The following is a 21,952-nucleotide window of genomic DNA, read 5'->3' as shown; positions in this document are numbered from 1 at the left end:
TTATGCAGCGCCTCTAAGCGGGCGATAGCTTGTCAAAAACGCCTCTTAGTTTTGCTCGAATTCGCCTATTTTACTTTTCATCACTTTTTTTATGCAGCGCCTCTAAGCGGGCGATAGTTTGTCAAAAACGCCTATGCTGGTCCAGCAAAAAATAACTCTCACCCGTTTTGTTTACATTTGCGACATTAGCCCTTTTGTTAATTCTATCTAGAAATGCAGTCCAACTCCAATTGAGGGTTAAGCTGAAGAGCGCAATACGCAGCATCAGAAAAACATTGCACTTCACTGTTACAACACTATATGTAAAAACCAAGCATTTCTTTCACATATGGGCATTATTATGTATGTTGAATTGGCATTGCCAGCTACGCCTACGAAATCTCTTTCAACGCTGGCAAGGCCAATTGATTGGCTCGATACTCGACTCAGTCAATGTTGAGCGTCGATTACCAGGCAAACGTATCCACCTTTGCGCGTGCGTAATGGCGGCTAGTGGGTACAACTTTCGGAAAACGTTAGCATCCGTTTGGCAACTTTATTCAAGTCAAGTTGATATTTACAGCCTTGATTGTTGTAGAACTTTCAAGCGTACTTGAGCGGAATTCCTAAAAGCAAATAAACATTGTCGAAAAGTGTACCCCCTTGCCGCCATCAAACGCGCGAAAAGGTGGATATCCAAGCGAATGACGACACCGCATCAGCCATATATACGTTTGTCATACGGATGGTTGCCATACGTACGAATGCCATAGAGATGAATGCCATAATGTATGTTTGCCATAATGGACGGGAGCCATGCAGACGAATGCCATAATGTATGTTTGCCATAATGGACGGGAGCCATAATGTATGTTTGCCATAACTAATATTTTTGGTATGGTGGCCCAGAACTACACTTCGACCAGTTCAAAGCTTAAAGGACCAGCGCGACCAAATTGCAAGAGACCTAATTGATTCAGTTAAAGCAAAGCGGCTTTGCCGCTTTTCATTTTATAAAGGGTATCTCGATGCGAGGACTATAGGGAAAACTAACTAGAGGACGGTAAACCTAGGAAAACGAATAGACCTAGACAGATGTGATTTCTGCGGGGGGCTGCCCCCCCCGCAGTGGCCGGCGCTTCCGACGACGGGTCACCGGCGAACACTCGCCGTTGCCTGCGGCCGGCTCGCCCTGAATCATCTAGGAAACGTTGAATATATAGATTATGGCAAACGTACATTATGGCTCCCGTACATTATGGCAAACATACATTATGGCATTCGTCTGTATGGCTCCCGTCCATTATGGCAAACATACATTATGGCATTCGTCTATATGGCATTCGTACGTATGGCAACCGTCCGTATGGCTATCGTATTTATGGCTCTCGTCCGGTCACCATATCAGAGATCTCCACTGCTGACGGTTACCCGCCATGGCTTTTACTTGTCGCCAGCACAGGTTCTTGTCTACAGCCCGGATGTCGTTGGCTAAGCTGCGACGCCATGAGCCTCTGGGTCTGCCTCTTCTACGCTGTCCTTGTGGATTTCAGTCGAGTGCTTCTCTGCAAACCTCGTTCGCTCCTTTCCTCAAGGTGTATCCGATCCACTTCCACCTACGTTCACGAATTTCTGTGGCTATCGACCGTTGATGACATCGACGATGGAGTTCCTCGTTGGATATCCAGTTGTCAGGCCGCCAGGCACGAATGATATATCGCAGGCACCGGTTAATAAATACCTGCAGTTTTTGCGTTGTTTCCACTGAGACACACCACGTTTCGCAGGCATACAGCAGTATGGATTTAACGTTTGAATTAAAGATTCGGCGTTTCGTACGTAGAGTGATCTGGTTTGAGCGCCAAATGTTTCGCAGACCTACAAAGGCACCCCTGGCCTTTCTGATCCGATTGGCTATATCAGTCTTGCTGCCGCCATCGGGCGTTGTCTGGCTACCAAGCAATTGAAAGGCGTCTACCTGCTCAACTCGTGGGCGTGGTTCAATGAGTGATCAGAATAAAACAAACTCACAATTTTGCTGACAATTTAGCGATTTAGTTAATGGTATCGTGAATAATGGTTCTTCATTGCGCCATCAAAATCAAGAGGGCTTATAAACAACTCGTTAAACTCGTATGGTCAGTACGGTACAGGAGCAGCGATTGTAAAGTAGTCAAAATCGTACCGCGTATGACTTGGAATACCACAAATAAACCGGTCTGTTACATATCAATCTGTATCTCAAGTACATAAGACAAGTTTGTTGGCAAGTTATTGAAATGAACTGACCAACAGTTTTATTACTGCGTTCAAAACAGACGTTTTCGGAAATTAAAAAAAACATCGTATTCACCAATATATTTTATTTGAATTATGTTTGTCATATTCACATTTGGATTATAGTTGTTGGTTAGTTTAATTATTTCACACTGAAGCCTATTTACAAGTACAAAAATATGCTCTATTATTTAATTGCAGTGCGTTGAATTTATTCGACATGCGACCGTGTATAAACGGCATTACAACGTTTTAATTTCGATGATAAACAGTTTAGCATAACAGAGAACAAATGAGCGTTAGCGGAAGTGCTTCCACTTGACTTCCGTTAATTCAAACTTACTGATAAAAAAGTTGGTATGACGAGTTGGAAACAAAGAAAATAACGACGGCTAAAAAGCGACAGAGTTCTACACATCCATTGTATTTTCTGAAGCTCGACTAGACCTCAAATGACGACATTCTAGTACTGCAAGTTACATTACACTCTACTATTTTGCTGGTTTTCTGAAAAACAAAAATGATTGAGAAAACAACAATAACAACATAGAAATGGTATTAAGGAAATAAAGGGAATGTTTGTAGAACATGGGAATCGAGCAATTTGATTGTTTTATCACAAAACCAGACATAAGTTGTTCAACAGTTCGATCAAAATCTTCGGCAAATCCCTGCGGCATCGCTGTCACGCAGGTGCACCAATCACTTATTTACCATCGACAGGCTGTTTCTGGTTTGAATAGGAAATGTAATTCGGTTTGCAGGAGTCCAATTTTGTAAATAATCGCTTTGTTCAAGCGGCACACGTAACTCAGTAGAAGAAGAGCAAGCTTTCTTGGGCGGACGTCGACAACAAACGCCAGGTTCGCTTGATACTGACGTACTGGACGATAGCCCGAACGCAGATGAGAAGACCGAATGCCATTATCAGCCACCACAGCCAGGAATTCTCGTGCGAAGCAAAATCAGTCGAATGTTTCACGATCAAAGTCCATTTAGCCAGTGAGAGGCCGAATCCAGAAAGTGCTCCGTAACGGGCGGCAATTGTGTGACAGAAGCAGGTCAACATTAGAAAACCGATCCAGTTAAAGAAGAACGATACCAGAAAGGCCGTCACAAATACAATGTCCGTTCCCAGCAGACTCTTGTCTGCGGTAATATTTTCGCCGTCGGCATCGATTGCGATAAACGTTACGGCCGGGGCACCGCCGCCTACGCCTCCAGCCGATCGGCCTGCCGGTCCCAGCGGTCGACCGGTGATGCTCGGCGGAGGCGGTGGCATTTGACCTCCCGTTCCTGGTGGTATCGGATCCTCGTGATTGATCATCTTTTCCATTTGCACCTCCTCGTACGTTGGTAGCTTAGTATTTATTTCGTGTTCTGGTGTTCCATACCGGCTGGTAGTGTCTGTTACCTCATACGGTGGCGGTGCACTGAAATCAGCCTTAGGCGGAGGCAAATCGTCGTCATCGTTGTTGTTATTGTTGTTGTTGGGCGCAGGCATCTTGCTGTAATTAAAAAGCAAATAAAATATTACAGATATATAATACCATCCACGAAACAGATTTAAATGAAGAACATTGAGTCAGAAAGGGCACTGTAGCACGCAGACGGTAATTGCCGAGGTATAAAATCAACCGTAAGCAACTGTTTCGTACTATTCTACTATTACACGTAACATGCAGTTTTATCAATCGACCTTGACCTTCATTCCGGCTCTGCTTAGCAGAGTTCCCCGTTGTGCCTTACTATCGAAATGACCTTGGAAACGTAAACCACTATTCTCATACATTTAGGAAACGCAAATTCCAATGACATGCAAAATGAACCTTTGTTGTTGCCGATTTTTTTTTCACGCAAATAACAATATAAACAGTTACGGTGTACGTCACCTCTTGGCCGCAAAATATCGATTTTTACGTTTACAGTTTTGATAGTCCCTGCCCTAGCGTAAATATCAAATTGGATATGCACGATTGCACTAACCAAAATTATATTATCGAACGAAACGTCTATACTGAAATCAGCTGCCTTTCTCTTCGTGTTTCTGCTTTTGCTGCTGATTGCACAAAAGCTGCGGCCCGTTGATGACGCAAAACCTGACGGCCAAATTTCCTACCTACCTCTCTTGCGCTTTCGATTCGATAGGCTCGAGACTTTTCTCTTCCTCTATAGGTGTTTACGATAGATTCACTGTCGAATTTGTCGCCTGCTGCGATATAAGAACTACACAGAATTAACACTTTTCAGTAAAAACAAAATTTATTTTCTTCTTCGTTGTCTGCCAAACCTAGCAGCAAAACAAAACTCTGGCGGAGTTCTATCGATTTGTTGCGTTTTGACACTGTTGCCCTGATCTGGCTCTGCTGAAGTGCTAATGATTGACTTGTGTAACTTTTGTCGTCGTTTCGTCTTATTTCCCTTTTTTCCTTTCCGTGATGTACTACCATTACTACATCAGCAAAGTTGCTAGTTATCCTCTAATTTTTCAGTATTTCGGTTTGACCAATATGTATAATGGTTCGACCCGTTCGACCACAACGAAGTTCAATATTTTTGATTCGGTAATCAAAATTTAGGCAAAACCCAATGTACTCTACATTTTGTTACACGATATTTGTATTCTGTATACTTAATCCTAAATACAGGGGCTTGCGATGGGTGCCATGTTTTTGTTGCCAACATCTCAGCACATCTCGACAAAGGTTGGCAGCAAATCTACCTGTCAGACGGGCGCTATTTCTTGCATTTTTTGAAATAGCGCCCTTCGTTAAGTGGACTGTCAAACACCGTTCGTTAAGATACGGATAGCACCCCGCTGCCTAAATACAGTTGTTTACTATATTATTTTGCATTATTTAATTGCTTTAATTGCTACTGGAAATCTGGGGCAATCTGGGCAATCTTATCTAGCTGGCAGCAATTTTTCATCATTTACGCTCTGATCTGCCTTTCGCATCTTCTACCATGTTTAATTATGGCAAAGTGACGTTTTAGCTGGGTAGCTCGAAATGATAGCCCATGTGTTTTTATAACACAGGGATAAAATTGAACACGGAGAAAAATGTATGGTATTGCTGTTTGCATTGAAAGTTGGGTTTTGAGCACAACTGCTTAGGCGCGTCCGGCAAAAAATCGAACATAAATCTGGCGGCGAAAAACTTTTTCTGCCAGACATTCTGCCGGATTTCTGGCCGCCGTCACCCGTGAAAACTAGCAGAAATGCAACATCCGATTCGAGCAGAAATTTCGCCCGATTTTTCTGCCGAATTTCTGTTCGATTTCTGCCAGAGGTTTCGCATAAAAACCGGATTTGTACCGATTCAGCTTTCCCTCCTTTTTCGGAGAGTAGCAGCAGCGGACTGTAGCAGCAAGAAGCGTGCAATAAACAGGTTAACAATTGAATTATACCTGCATTGTCATGTTCCATATTATTCTCTTACCTTTTGCCGGAAACTGCAATACTGATGAACCATTTTTCTCCTGCCTCAAAGGCTGTGAACCATTTCGCGAAATTTTTAACTTTTTGGTTAAAATTTGACAGTTCGATGGTTTTTCAAAAATAACCCTGCTCGGGAGCATGGTTATTTTTAACCAAGTTTTGAGAGCCAATGAGATATGCCAGAGGTGAGGAAAGAGCTTCGATGTGTTTCACTGATTTTTCCTGGAATTTTTTTTCATCGATGTATGGATGTTATTCAACCCGAAATGAAACGAGATAAATGTTATCCATCAAATAGGAGCAAATGAACACAAAAAATTCATCCAATTCCAACCTGGTCTGAATAAATAAATCCGCTGTTATAGAAACATATCTTCATCCTCACCTTATATATGCTCTCATTGAGTAAAACAACTATCAATCTGTCAAATATGAAATGGTTCGCATTCTGAACTGATTTTAACCACTCGAGGAGAAATAACCTTCGAACTGTCAAATTTTAACTAAAAAGTTAAAAATTTCGTGAAATGGTTCACAGCCAAAGTGTCACATTTGACATAAAAAGAATCGAGCGAAAAATGAAAACTGGTTGTATTCGATTTCTGCCAGGTATCCGACTTTTTCGTAAGCGAGCAATTGTTCAGTCACACATTTGTATAGGTAAGAAAAGTTGCCAAAATTTCATGGGAAAAACCATTAATCTTGGTGGATTCCTATTTGAATTCTAATGCTTACATAGAGTTGTTATCGACGCTAAGAATGATATTAAAATAGTTTCTAAATACATAATGCATAACTTGAACAAATATGCAGCATATATGAAATAAATGAAAAATTATTCTGTTTGCTTTTCCTACAACTGGTACTGGTACCACTGCCAAATCAAATGTCAGTTCAGATGTGTAAGCATTTTATTAACAGAATATTTCTTAAAGTTGTAAATAATAAAAAATAAAATAAAATAATAAAAATTACATTTTTACATTCGAACAACAAACAATCATGAATGTATCCATAGTAACTTCAGGGCGAACTCGACACTCCTCCAATGAATGTCAAAAGATTGTGCCCACTTGTGCTCAATATCCGCCATTATCGCTCGTGGAAAGCTGGATAAAATAGGATTTCTGTCTGTCCCTGTTCCTTTTAGAATCGAAAACTACTGAACCGATCGGCGTGAAAATTTGCATGTAGGGGTTTTTGGGGCTACGGAAGGCTCTCTCGATGGCAAAAGACCCCTCCCCCCAATAAGAGGGGAGACTCCCATACAAATCTATGCCTATAAAAATGGATTTCTGTCTGCTCTATGTTCCTTATAGAATCGAAAACTACTGAGCCGATCGGCGTGAAAATTAGCATATAGGGGTTTTTGGGGCCAGGGAAGGTTGAAGGTATGATGGTTAGAGACCCCTCCTTCCACTAAGAGGGGGGGGGGCTCCCATACAAATGAAACACAAATTTTTGCATAACTCGAGAATTAATCAAGCATATGGAACAAAATTTTACATGTGGGTGTTTTTGGAGACAAGAATTTTTCCTATGGTAAATTGAGACCCCTCCCCACTTTAGGAGTGGGTGCTCCTGTACAAATGAAATACAAATTTCCTCATAACTCGAAAACTAATTAATCAAATGGAACCATATTTGGCATGTGGGTGTTTTTGGGGGCATGATTTTTTTCTAGGATGAATTAGGACCCCTCTCCCTTTTTAGGAGGGGGGGGGCTCCCATACAAATGAAATACAAATTTCCTCATTACTTGAAAAGTAATCAAAACCTCAGCCCTCAGGTAGGGGGATAAGGACTACCATACAAATAAAACAGAAATTTTTGCGTAATTCAAAAACTAATCGAACTCGAGAAATTTTAGACTCTTTCATAAAACATTAATCAATAACCAGACCACCAAAAACTATCAAAAGTAACATTAGATAATACAGCGCGAGACGGCCACAGGCCGCGAGTGTTGCCGGCGATCTGCCGTCGGAAGCGCCGGCCACTGCGGGGGGTAGCCCCCCGTAGAGATTACCTCTAGGTCTACTTTTTTCCTAGATCTACTGACCTCTATTACTTTCCTTCAGTTGGGTCACCCCTGCGAAATTGTATTTTCTACGAAAAGATTTTCCGTGAAATGGTACATCCTGCGTAAGGTTTTTCACGAAATGATATTCTGCAAAATTCTATATTCCGCGTTACGGTCAACCGAGAATTGGTGTACCGCAAAATGGTGTTCGGCGAAATGGTTTGTAATGATGGCGAATATTTAAATGCTACCCGCTTTATTTTATCAGACTAAGCAATGGGGGGAATTGTTTTCTACTCTACTGTGAGGAAAATTTGTATATTAAAACACCCGTGAACTCCCCAGAAACTTGTAAAACTCAAGATTGTGACAAAGGTCATCCGAGATTTACGATTTACGTACAACACAGTTTAATTTGTGGCAATACGAAGTTTGTCGGGTCAGTTAGTGTTAGATAAGGCCATTTGAAAATTTCCCGAGATTTACAGAATCCTTTGGCAGTTACAAATTATTTTCCTACGTGTATATTTTAGTCCGCTAGTCAAAAAACCGTAGGCCACACTGCTACCAAAGAACGTTGCTATAATCGCTACTAAAGAGCCTTAGAGAGTCGCCATCTTAAACCGAAAATTCCAATCCAGCTTTTTACGCGCTATAATGGCGGACGCTATAAATTGTGTTCGTAATATGCGAACAATCTTTTTGACAACTCTGCATACATCAAAACTGGGCACTCTTCTCCTGTACGACAGTGTTGCTCTTTCTTTCGTTTACGCAAAATAAGGAGAGCAATAGTTTTGTTTACATTTCGCACATTTTTGCTTTCCTTATTTGGCGTAAGCGAAAGAAAGAGCACGGTAGTGTTGCAAGAGAAAAGTGCCAGATTTGATGTATGCAGAGTTGTCAAAAAGATTGTTCGCATATTACGAACACAATTTATAGCGTCCACCATTATAGCGCGTAAAAAGCTGGATAAAGCATTGCACGCAGATGTCAGTGCGTTTTTTTTCGTCCCAGGTTTGACAGTGTTGTGGGGTTTGTTTTGATTACTTATTCGCAAGACCCAGAAGCAAAAACCTGCAAAAAGGACTAAAATATATGTTGTACAGAACTGTTATCATTTTCCTGCCTCGGAAAAGTCGGGTATTTCCGGTTTCCGCAAACAAGTGGTACAAATTACAAGTAATAAGCCCACTAGCAAAAAAATTAGGTTACAAAGGGAATCAAAACAAAACACACAAAAACGTCAAACCAGAGTTGAGGTTAGGCACCGTGCAAAGGTTTATCGAACAGAATCAGTTGTCAAAAGTAAGTCCAATCGAACAGGAGACTTGTCAAAACACCGATTAGAGAGCCTTAAAAGGAGTAACGACTAGAGAGCCTGTTAAACATAGAGAGACGCCATCTCAAATCAAGAACATTTTTTGAGTAGATTTTTCTAAATTTTTAGCAGATTTTTATGAAATATCAAAGATAAAAGCTTCAGAGGAAGGTTCCTTGAGGATGTTATTATTATATGTAGCATCGAGAAACTCGAAATCTTTAATTTAAATCGCTGGTTCTCAAAAGAGTTGGCAATAACAGACAACAGCAGCATAACTATTTACCACTACCACCACCACTACCATTAACTGTGGTAAAATTATCATGAAAAGGAATTACATATCCAGATTTTATAAAAGTTATTTATTCCAAATGCCTGTTGATCACAGAATAATCTGTGCGTGCGGCAACACTGACATACGCAGCTGCATTGTTGCTAGATTATTTGTTTCAGATGGCGACTCTCTAAGGCTCTCTAATCGCTACCATATGTCAAACTATCTGCGCGCATTCCTTCATTCCACTGTTATTTTAATGCTTTTGGCGCCAAACTTTACCCGTTATCCTTACCGTTCAAAGCATAAAGCATCTGTTGTGGCTGGTTGGTTTTAGTTTGCTCTGCGGTCTATATCGCTTAGAATTTTATAGATATTGTGTGATATTAGCACCAGATTCAACTTTTTCTAATAAAAGAACAGTTTTTCTTAAAGTTACACAAAATGCAGCGAGATTATGTGGCCGATAAAGGTAAATATTAAGTTTGAAATCATAGTTTTGTACCCACTACCTAACGCTGTTGCGTCATTCCGCAGAAACCATCAAGTCCTTTTTGACTGAGTTTTACAAGGAAGATGACGACGGTAAAAAGATTTTCGTGTACGCTCGGCAGATGACCAACATCGCCCACCGTGAGCAGGTTGGATTGACGATCGATTTGGACGATGTAGCCAGCTACAACGATCAGCTTGCTGAGGCGATGCAAATGAATGCTAGGCGCTATGTTAAGCTGTTTTCCGACTCGGTATTTGGACTGTTACCCTTGTACAAAGAGCGCGAAGTCGTCAACAGGGATCCACTGGACATTTACATTGAGCATCGGCTTTTGATGCAAGCTCGCAACAGACATCCTCATGAAGACCGAGATGCACGTAATTCGATTCCGGCTGAGCTGATCAAGCGCTTTGAGGTGTACTTTAAAGCCCCAAGCGTTTCGAAAGCCGTTTCGATTCGTGAAGTGAAAGCAGACAGTATAGGAAAATTGGTAACACTTCGCGGTATTGTGACCAGATGTACGGAAGTGAAACCGATGATGTCCGTTGCCACTTATACTTGCGATCGCTGTGGTGCCGAAACCTATCAGCCAATTGCTTCGATGACTTTCATGCCAACGGTTGACTGTCCGTCAGAGGATTGTCGTGTTAATAAGGCCGGAGGCCGTCTCTATTTGCAGACACGTGGATCAAAATTCTTAAAATTCCAAGAATTGAAGGTTCAAGAGCACAGCGATCAGGTACCGGTGGGTCATATTCCCCGTTCTCTTACTGTAATGTGCCGTGGAGAAACTACGCGGATGGCCCAACCTGGGGATCACGTCGTAATTACTGGTATTTTCCTACCCATTCAAAGATCTGGCTTTAAGGCTATGGTTTCCGGTCTGCTGAGTGAAACCTTTTTGGAAGCTCACAGAATTGCCTGTCTTAACAAGTCAGATGATGGAGATACCAGCAATGAGCTAACCGCTGATGAATTAGCCGAATTGGCTAAAGATGACTTTTATACTCGAATCGCTAGCAGTTTAGCACCGGAAATTTACGGTCATCTTGATGTGAAAAAGGCTCTGCTGTTGCTTTTGGTTGGTGGTGTGGACCGCAGTCCAGATGGTATGAAAATTCGCGGTAACATCAATATTTGCTTGATGGGAGACCCTGGAGTAGCCAAGTCACAGCTATTAGGCTACATCGATCGTCTCGCAGTACGGAGTCAGTACACAACCGGTCGTGGTTCATCTGGTGTTGGTTTGACGGCTGCCGTTATGAAAGATCCCTTGACTGGGGAGATGTTGCTCGAAGGAGGAGCACTTGTGTTGGCCGATCAGGGAGTATGCTGCATTGATGAGTTCGACAAGATGGCTGATTCGGATCGCGTTGCTATTCACGAAGTTATGGAGCAGCAGACCATTTCGATTGCCAAGGCAGGAATAATGACCTGTTTGAATGCTCGAGTTTCGATTCTGGCTGCTGCCAATCCGGCCTATGGCCGGTACAATCCTCGCCGCACTATTGAGCAGAATATTCAGCTTCCAGCTGCACTTCTGTCCCGTTTCGATCTGCTGTGGTTGATTCAGGATAAGCCAGATCGTGATAATGATCTTCGTTTGGCCAAACATATTACCTTTGTGCATAGCCACGGCAAGCAACCACCGTCGCGGATCAAGACGCTAGACATGTCTTTGATTAGACGTTATATTGCCCTCTGCAAGCGCAAGACTCCTGTCATTACTCCGGAACTTTCCGATTATATTGTAAACGCCTACGTAGAGCTGCGTCGCGAAGCGCGCAACAATCGGGACATGACTTTTACTTCCGCCAGAAACTTACTGGGTATTCTTCGTTTGTCGACTGCTTTGGCTCGTCTGCGACTCGCGGATGAAGTCGATAAGGACGACGTACTGGAAGCTCTGCGACTGTTGGAGATGTCAAAGGATTCGCTGAATCAGACCGAGCAGAAAACTACACAGTATGAATATTCATTTTTTCTAATCATTAGAGTTGATCACTAATGTGACTTTAATTTTACAGCGTTCAAAATACGTCGGATAAAATCTTTGCCCTGGTGCGGGAGTTGGCCGGTGCCAGCAAAACCGTCAAGATTTCGGATGTCATGGAGCGGTGCACCACGAAGGGCTACAAGCCGGATCAGGTGGATAACTGCATCGAGCAGTACGAGGAGTTGAACGTTTGGCAGGTCAATCAAACCAGAACGAAACTCACGTTTATTTAAGTTTCCTATTTTATCTATTTGTATTTCGTATTTTTTTATGTGTTGTAGTTGTAGCGTGTCGGTTGGAATGGATAACACTACAGTTTTTTAATAGTTTTTCGAAAATGTACGTTGATCTGTGTTTAAGAAATTATTTACTGCAATTTTTTGACAAAGTAACTATTTCAAAACACAATTGTATCAATATAGACACCACCATATAGAGATACGCAAGATTGGTTTAGGAGAAATGTTTAAAAAAAATTAAAAATTATTTCATTTTATAACCGTTATATACTACCGCCTGGAAAACACCTATTAAAACACGCTAATAAATAATCCATTACCATCCATAGTGCGCTGTCAATTAATTTAAACACGAAGTGAATAGAAAGTCAATCAAGGCACTACACGTAAACGTAAGTCGGCCACCCCATTACGAGACTCGGTGGCGTGACCCTACTAAGGCCACTTACCCAAATTTAAAACACTACGAACAATCAAGTTAGGTTGGCTAGGAACATGCGGCATGGACAAAGGCGACGAAATAATGACAAGGAATGGATTATTAGTACCAGAATCTGCAGATCACTTTCGTAGGTAGCTGCTCGATGAGTTAGTACCCGGAAAATTCGACATCGTGGTACTGTAAGGTAGTGTAGGAGATCTGCAGCAAAGGAGGGAAGATGTTGAGGATCCGTGGCAGCAAGGCCCGATTTCACCAGAGCAGTAGAGAAACTAAGGAGCTGAGGGTGGGCTTTGTAGTGATGGGTAGGATACAGGTTCGCGTGATGGACTGGAAGGCAATAACGAGAAGAGGTGTGTGTAAAGGATAAAAGGTCGATTTTTCATCTACACCATCATAAACGTGCACTGTACACAAGAAGATAGACCCGACGATAGAAAGAAAGCGTTCTATGCGTAGCTGTAGGTAACGTACGGCCAGCGACGCATTAACCTTGCGGCTTGCCGAGGCATGGTGATCAGAGGCACTTTCTTTTCCCGCAAAAATATCCACAAAACGACCTGGAGATCACCTGACCAAACTAGAATATCACCAACATCGCTGTCTCTACGTCGTCGTCGTCGTCGTCAGCAGCCTAAACCCAGGGTGACTCGTGCTGTTTCAAGCAGTTTACTCCATTCAACTCGATCTCGGGCCGAGGGTGAGAGGGGGGGGGGGGAGTAGGCTCGATTTCCAGCTGGAATGCGTCTTTGGATATCCTTACTCGTATTATTATCGGTGGACCAGAGATCTCAAATATACGAACTCGTCATCCACTTCCAGTTCATCGCCATCAATAGATACTGTATACTGTCCGTGGGAGGCAAACGTTGCTTTCTCTGAAGCCTCTTTCTACCATATATTTGGTTTTCGACGCATTGATTTGTAACCCAATCCTCCTAGCCTCCCTTTTCTAGTTCGGCGTAGATTGCCTCCGTCGCCCCAAAGATTTCTAGTAGTGATGTTGAGGTCGTCTGCGAAGGCTAGTAGTTGGCTACTCTTGCTAAATATCGTTCCTCTCGTTTCGATGCCCGCTCGCCGGATCACATCTTCAATAGTGATATTGAATAACATACATGACAGTCCATCCCCTTGCCGAAAGGAACTCGAGTGTGTCCCCGTAACGAAAGGACTCGAGTGTGTCCTCGTAACGCGCACGTAGCACATCACTCGCTCCAGGGCTGCTTTGATAAGCCGCGTCAGTTTGTCCGGAAAACCATACTCGTGCATTATCTGTCATAGTTGTTCTCATTCTACTGCCCGTATGCCGCCCTGAAATCCACAAAAATATGACGCGTGAGAACGTTGTATTCTCGACATTTCTGGAGGATTTGTCGGAGAGTAAAAATTTGATTCGTAGTAGTCCGGGCGCCCGCCTGAGACTGCCCTACGAATCCTCTTGCTATTGGGGATAGACGACGCAACAAAATCTGGGAGAGCAACTTCTGGGCGGCATTGACCAACGTAATGCCGCGGTAATTACAGCAATCTAGCCGGTCGCCCTTTTTATAGATAGGACAGACTACACCTTCCATCAACTCCTCCGGCAGTTTCTCCTTCTCCCAAATCATAGAAATTATCCAATAAAGTGCCGTTGCTAGCGGTTCTTGGCCATTTTTGTAGAGCTCTGCCGGGAGTCGGTCCTTTCCGGCGGCTCTATTATTCTTCAGCTGACGAATTTTTCGCCGGATCTCTTCGAGATCGGGAGCCGGCACACTGTTGTCGTTTATAGGCACTCCGAGGTTAACTTCCATTGCGTCTCCTGCTGCTAGATCGCCGTTGGGGTGCTCATCGAAATGCTCGACCACCTCGCGCCCGTTTGTGATTAGATCCCCTCCCTCGTCCCTACACATGTCAGGTTTAGGTGTGTAGCCCTAACGAGTTTCGTTCACTTTCTCGTAAAATTTGCGCGTGTCATAATCCCGGAAAAGTTGTTCCAGCTCCTCACGATCTCTGTCCTCCTTCTGGCGCCTTTTCCTCCTCAGAATCAAGGTCAACTCATTCCGCGTTCGTCGCTACTTGGCTAAATTCTCCCTCGTGGATATGCTTAGATAGTTTTTCCAAGCTCTTTTTTTTCCTCTCTATCGCTTGTTGGCATTCCTCGTCAAACCAATCATTTCGTGCACTCGAGGTTTCCACTTCTAGCACTGCGGGTGCGGCCTCGTTGACGGCCGAGCGTATCATACTCCATCCTTTTTCGAGGGTCGAAGCATCTAGCTCCACAGAAATAGGCAGAGCTTCATCCAGTACGAACGCGTAGTTTTCAGCAACTGGCGGGTTGTTTAGCTTTTAGTAGAACTAGTTATTATCTACAATATTGCTAAATGAAGTTGTGCACTGTATCTTTTGTATTTACGATGTTCCAATGCTAACTAGCTCATTAGCAGCTTAGTGAACGTGCACTTGTATAACTTTGTCAAATATTTCTCGGCTGAGACGGTACTGTCAAACGAATTAATGGATTGAGTCAAAGTAATCGAACCATCCCTGATTCTTGTCCTGTTCCTACTGATCTCCATTCAAAAGCTGCTGGAAGTGCTCCTTCCATTTGCTTGGCTGTTACCGCCATTTTGGCAGTAAGCAGGTTGCCAACTTAGTGACAGAAATCCTTCGCCGTTTTATAGAAACCCGAATGCATTAAAAAATGGGCTATTTTCGAATGGTGATGAAAATAAAACTACAAAAGATAATTCAATGGAACCAATTTTATTAAGCCTCCTTGGTGGGGGACGTGAAGTACCTGTTCCCCTGCCGGTCATTGCTATCCAGCGTTAAGTGGGTGTTGTCTTCCATTATTAGACACCTACATCCCGTTGCACAATGGGCTGTTTTTGCCCAGCTCGTAATCCCAAGTAATTTCGCACAGTATGTAATGGATGGAATGATTCTCTTGATGTTTTGACAAAATTTGGAAGCTATTGGAGTCATTTCACGGGCGGCAAATAAGTTTTTGTACTGTTTAATTAGCTTTTATCATGATTTTTGGGGAAAATAGGGCAAAATGGACCACTTCCCGAAGTCTGCGCAGGATGAAACCGTCACCAATCGATTTTTTTACATTTGAATAGGTATCTTGTAAGATTCCAAACCAGCGGCTTCTAATACTTGGGATTACGAGCTCGTTTTTGCCCATTGTGCGTTGATGGGTATTCCATCTTAAGCTATTTCTTATTCAACTGATCGCTTCGAGACAAACGCTGTTTGATCCGCCCCTCACCAGGAGTCGAAGCGCTTAAGTTCACACCTCCTAGCTTAGCTGCTCCGCCATGTAAAAGGAGCATTATCTAGTATGGCTATCGATTGTTGTTCGACTTAGTTTTGCGAAAGAGTAAGGGCTTGAGAGAACCAGAGCTATATTTGACGCTCCTTCCAGGTAAATCTCTCCACTGGCCCACCGGGCAACCGGGCAAATGCCCGGTGGGCTGCAGTAAAAATTTCGTTGTTACACAAAATGAGATTTTCTAAAATTTTTATTTCAGTTAAACTCTTTCTACGACTCACGAATGTTCAATTGCTGGGGCCCCATGATTCATGAAATCATTTAAATTGAGCTGTTGGGGTCCAAGCTCCGAAAATATTACCAGCTTCAATTCTGAGTATTTAAAAGTAGAATTAGTATTTCATCCGCAGTTATTTGACTACTTATAAATATTGAACTGTCGGCTTAAGCTCCATACTCAGTTTACTTCAGTGGCGACGGTCCGTTATTGATCCTGCGCCGAATGAATTATGGTCCTCCAGTACTCAATCCTGGGCTACCTTTCTTCAAACCCCTCGAACACCAGCTGAACGTGCATCTTCCTCGATAGCGCACGTCTATCAGTCCGATGTCTACTCCGAAGTCTACAGCATCTTCTTGATTCTGTGCTTAAAATAATTTTGGCTACTCTTTCGTCGGGCATTCTAGACACGTGACCAGCCCAGCGCAGACTGCCATACTGTACTATCTTCATTATAACAGCATATTTGCATTCTTAATATAGCTCGTGGTTCATGCGTCTGCGCTACACTCCATTTTGGATTTTGCCAAATTTTACGCTAAAACTCCAGGCATTCGTCGATCAGCTTCTTTTAGCGTCCATGATTCATGTCCGTAAAGGGCCACCGAGAGGATTAGTGTTCTCTAGAGCGCCAGTTTTATGCGAATTTGCAAGCTACGGGACTTCAGCTACAAAATGTAATGTCTGCGTAAAGGCCAATTCGCAGCAGCAATTAGTCGTTTTATTTTGCGACTTACATCGTTGTCACATGTCACGAGCATACCAAAATATATTCAGTTCCTCTTCGGCACCAACACCATTTGGATTTCCACGCCATGTACTTCGTTTTGGCAGTGTTAATGGTAAGTCCCAATTTCTCAATAAATGACCTAAAGGCTTCTTTCGCTGCTCTACTTTTGATTTCGGTGATATCGACATCATCCGCAAAATCAAAAAGTACGTGAGGTTTCATCTGCTATTCCGACTTATAATTTTTACTCATCCAGCGTCCCACGAATCAACGTAACTAGTTCTGTGGGAAAACCATGTGCAAACGTTAACTGTCACAGCTCATTTCGTTTGACTGAATCGTATGCCGCCTTGAAATCCATAAAAATACGATGAGTCTGCAAGTTGTACTCCCGGAACTTGTCAGTTACTAGACGCAGGGTAAATATCTGATCCATCGTGTTGGAGACGTGGACATCCCTACATCGTTATTGTCGGAGACGTCGACATTCGTAACATCGTTACGGCCAAGCTGTCTGGTCACAGTGACAGCTGTCATCAGTTGATGCTCGCCAGTGCTGACAACAGGACGTTCACGTTCCTGTTCCGTTTTACCGCGAAGATGAGACTCGCACAATTGTACCTCGTTATCTATACCTATAAAGAAGGATTTCTGTCTGTCTGTCTGTCTGTCTGTCTGTCTGTCTGTCTGTCTGTCTGTCCTGTGTTCCTTATAGAATCAAAAACTACTGAACCAATCGGCGTGAAAATTTGCATGTAGAGGTTTTTGGGGCCAGGAAAGGTTTTAGTGATGGTTAGAAACCCCTCCCCCCACTAAGAGGGGGGGCTCCCATACAAATGAAACACAAATTTCTGCATAACTCGAGAACTAATCAAGCAAATAGAACCAAATTTGGCATGTGGGTGTTTTCGGTGACAAGAATTTATTCTAGGGTAATTTGAGACCCCTCCCCTCTTTATAAGGGGAATTATAACTCCTCTCCCCTTTAAGAGGGGGAGGTTTCCATACAAATTTCCTCATAACTCGAGAACTAATCAAGCAAATGGAACCAAATTTGGCATGTGAAAGTTTTCGAGGGCAAGAAAATTTTCTATGTTGAATTAGGATCCCTCCTCACTTTAAGAGGGGGGGCTCCTGTACAAATGAAATACCAATTTCCTCATAACTCGAGAACTAATCAAGCAAATAAAACCAAATTTGGCATGTGTGTGTTTTTGGAGACAAAATTTTTTTCTATGATGAATTGGGACCCCTCCCCACTTTAAGTGGGGGGGGGCTCCTATACACACGAAATACAAATTTCCTTATAACTCGAGAGCTAATCCAGCAAATGGAACCAAATTTGGCATGTAGGTGTTTTTGGAGGCAAGAATTTTTTCTATGATGAATAAGAACCTCTCCCCACTTTAGGAGGGGGGGGCTCCTATACAAATGAAATACAAATTTCCTCATAACTCGAGAACTAATCAAGCAAATAGAACCAAATTTGGCATGTGGGTGTTTTCGGTGACAAGAATTTATTCTATGGTAAATTGAGACCCCTCCCTCTTTATCGGGGAATTGTAACTCTTCTCCCCTTTAAGAGGGGGGGCTTCCATACAAATTTCCTCATAACTCGAGAACTAATCAAGCGAATTGAACCAAATTTGGCATATGTGTGTTTTTGGAGACAATTTTTTTTTCAATGATGAATTGGGACCCCTCCCCACTTTAGGAGGGGGGGTCCTATACAAACGAAATACAAATTTCCTCATAACTCGAGAACTAATCCAGCAAATGGAACCAAATTTGGCGTGTAGGTGTTTTTGGACGCAAGAATTTTTTCTGTGATGAATTAGGACCTCTTCCCACATTAGGAGGGGGGGCTCCAATACAAATGAAATACAAATTTCCCCATAACTCGAGAACTAATCAAGGAAATAGAACCAAATTCGGCATGTGGAGGTTTTTGGAGGCAAAAATATTTTCTACGGTGAATTAGGATCCTTCCACACTTCAAGAGGGGGGGCTTCTACACAAATGAAATACAAATTTCCTCATAATTCGAGAACTAATCAAGCAAATGGAACCATATTTGGCATGTGGGTGTTTTTGGAGGCAACCATTTTTCCCATTATGAATTAGGACTTCTTATCTTTTTAGGAGGGGGGGGGGGGCTCCCATTCAAACGAAATACAAATTTGCTCATAACTTTAGAACTAATCAAGAAAATGGAACCAAATTTGGCATGTGAGAGTTTTAGATGGCAGATTTTTTTTTCTGTGGTGTATTACGACCCCTTTCCCTTTTAAGAGGGTGGGCTCCCATACAAATGAAATACAAATTTCCTTATAATTTGAGTACTAATCAAGCAAATGGAACCAAATTTAGCATGTAGGAGATTTTTGAGTCTTGAATTTATTTTATGATAGTTAGAGACCTCTCACCCCTGTGGTAGGGGGATATGGACTCTCATACAAATAAAACAGAAATTTTTGCGAAACTCAAAAACTAATCCAACTCGAGAAATTCGAGACTCTTCCATAAAACATTAATCAATAACAAGACCACAAAAGCTATCTATAGTAACACTAGATCATTCAGGACGAGCCGGTCACGAGTGTTGCCGGTGACCCGCCGTCGGAAGCGCCGCCCACTGGGGGGCTTGCAAAACTCGAGATAGTGACAATGATCATCCGAGATTCATGATTTATGTACAACACAGGTTAATTTGTGGCAATACGAAGTTTGTCGGGTCAGCTAGTTGTTCAATAAAGTTAAGTTTTAATTTGTTTAATGTACGGGTCGTGTTCTACATTCATCATTTCGGTCACCTCCGAACGCGAACCGTAACAGTGGCGACGCGAATGTAACAGTGGCGACGAGGATGGGATAGTGGCGACGAGTAGTGAAACGCGGAATTTACTCATCAGTCAAAATTCCCTCACCCACGTGGACAATTAAGCGGGTTGATCAGGACATAACCCCAAACAGCAGCAGCAACCACCGGGAGTTACTCAGCAGCAAGGCCTATTTCAAGCCACAGTAGGTCAAAAGCATCCCACAATGCAGCAGAATGGTGCAATTACAGCCGGACAGCCATCTCGAGATGCACCGTTCGCCCATTTCTTCCAGCAATTGATGCAGCAGCAGCTGACCTTTATGCAACAGCAACAGCAGCAGCTTATGCACCAGCAACAGGAATTCTTCAGGAACGTTATGTCGTCCATACATGTCCAGGTTCTATCAAACCCTGAGATAATGCTCGATTCACTGGCGAATAACATGAAGGAATTCCACTACTGTCCAGAGCACAACAACAATACCCTGGAACATTTTTCGGAAGACTGCCAACGGTTGATGTGTTTAAAACGGGACACGGCAATGATAGAATCAACACCGAAGTCAACAGTTCAGTATATCAGTCGGAAACAGCAGTTCTCAAATCGTCCGTCAAAACCTTCAGTAAATTCTGGCAGCAGTGCCGAAAACATACCAGCTACGCCTTGTTGGTATTGCGGCGCAATGCACTTCGTCAAAGATTGCAGCTACAAAAGTCACGAATGCGAAGAATGCGGTATCATCGGGCACCGTGAAGGTTATTGTTCTAGTGTAAAACAAAATCGCAAAGCAACACACCGTAAACGCCAGCAGCCAGAGAGGTACGAGACAAAAGCAGTAAATCTATCATTGAATGCAGCAAACAATAGGCGCCGATACGTACAGTCGCAGCTCAACGGTGTGGAAGTGCAGCTTCAGTTGGACACAGGGTCCGACGTCAGTATTGTTTCAAAACAAACGTGGGAGAGAATAGGCAGACCACCAACATCACCTGCTAGGAAAAAAGTAACGACAGCAACAGGAGATCCCTTGCCGTTCCTGTTCAAATTTGAGTGTGATATCTGCGTTAATAATATTCATCAGCAAGGACAGTTTTATGTTGTGAAGAAACCAGTTCATCTTCTTGGCAATGATTTGCTCGATGCGTTCTCCTTATGGACAGAACCGATCAGTGAATATTGCAACAACATTGTTAGTCAAACACAGCGCACTCAACAGTTCTACTCCAGGAAAAAGACCAGCAGAACTCATATGCAGAACCGGTTTGGAAAATCTTCGTCCACCGTTAATAATAGATCAAAAAGTGACACTGCAGTAAATCGTCAGTACAGCAGAGGTGATTATGTGTACACCAAAATTTTTATCAAAAATCAATGGCACTGGACATCAGGCAAAATTTTGGAACGTGTTGGTCATGTAATGTATTATGTTTTGGTAAACGATCGCAAGCTGGTACGGTCTCACATAAATCAAATTCGAGATTGTAACACACACAGTAAGCCAGTGTCAAAGAAACATAAGCAGCTACCGCTCAGTATCCTGCTAGATGATTGGAATACCAGCATTCCCGCTAGTGTCAATTCGCCAACACAGTCTACACAGTAAGCTAGCAATCATCAAAAGCACATGCTGAGGCACCGGTTGTTCCAGCGTTATCAACATGATCTTCATCTAGTTCGTCATCCGACTTCATGTCTGCAACCGAAAATGAATCAGCTGTTCAGGTTCCTCGCCGCTCTTCCCGTGCACGAAGGGCTTCGCAACGGTTCAACCCTTACCAGCTGAATTAGAGGGGAGATGTTGGAGACGTGGACATCCCTACATCGTTATTGTCGGAGACGTCGACATTCGTAACATCGTTACGGCCAAGCTCTCTGGTCACAGTGACAGCTGTCATCAGTTGATGCTCGCCAGTGCTGACAACAGGACGTTCACGTTCCTGTTCCGTTTTACCGCGAAGATGAGACTCGCACAATTGTACCTCGTTATTGTTCAATAAAGTTAAGTTTTAATTTGTTTAATGTACGGGTCGTGTTCTACATTTATCATTTCGGTCACCTCCGAACGCGAACCGTAACAGTGGCGACGCGAATGTAACACATCGTGAAGCGACCCTCATGGAAACCAGCTTGATACCTGCCGACGAAGAACTCAGCTAACGGACTCATTCTAAACCACAGGATAGGGAGAGCACCTTATAGGCAAAATTGAGCAACGTAATACCTCGATAGTTTTTACTCTCAAGTCGAAGTCCGTTTTTAAAATTATGGGAAATGAGGCCAATCAACCACTCCTCCGATGTTTATTTTCCTCCCATATTCTGTTCCTGACAATGAGGAGGCAAATTGTTTCGTACAGCTGCTCGCTTCCCGTT

The 21,952-nt window shown here is 42.9% G+C and overlaps 2 protein-coding genes across 2 annotated transcripts; one reads left to right on the top strand and one right to left on the bottom strand.

The window, feature by feature from the left end:
- Positions 1-2,333: 2,333 nt before the first annotated feature.
- On the bottom strand, positions 2,334-4,820 carry LOC128735045 (NEDD4 family-interacting protein 1-like). Its single transcript, XM_053829513.1, has 2 exons — positions 4,380-4,820; positions 2,334-3,764 (listed from the first exon to the last, which is right to left on the bottom strand). Exon 2 carries the CDS (start codon positions 3,758-3,760, stop codon positions 3,068-3,070), a length of 693 nt encoding a protein of 230 aa, XP_053685488.1. The 5' UTR covers positions 3,761-3,764; positions 4,380-4,820; the 3' UTR covers positions 2,334-3,067.
- A 4,847-nt stretch (positions 4,821-9,667) lies between these two features.
- Positions 9,668-12,265, top strand: LOC128737105 (DNA replication licensing factor Mcm7). The gene is made up of 3 exons (XM_053831669.1): positions 9,668-9,791; positions 9,857-11,780; positions 11,843-12,265. Exons 1-3 carry the CDS (start codon positions 9,764-9,766, stop codon positions 12,042-12,044), a joined length of 2,154 nt encoding a protein of 717 aa, XP_053687644.1. The 5' UTR covers positions 9,668-9,763; the 3' UTR covers positions 12,045-12,265.
- The last annotated feature ends 9,687 nt before the right edge of the window (positions 12,266-21,952 follow it).

The sequence above is a fragment of the Sabethes cyaneus genome, chromosome 2 (genome assembly GCF_943734655.1).
Source record: "Sabethes cyaneus chromosome 2, idSabCyanKW18_F2, whole genome shotgun sequence".
NCBI lineage: Eukaryota > Metazoa > Arthropoda > Insecta > Diptera > Culicidae > Sabethes > Sabethes cyaneus.
This window is presented reverse-complemented; position numbering and strand designations above follow the sequence as displayed.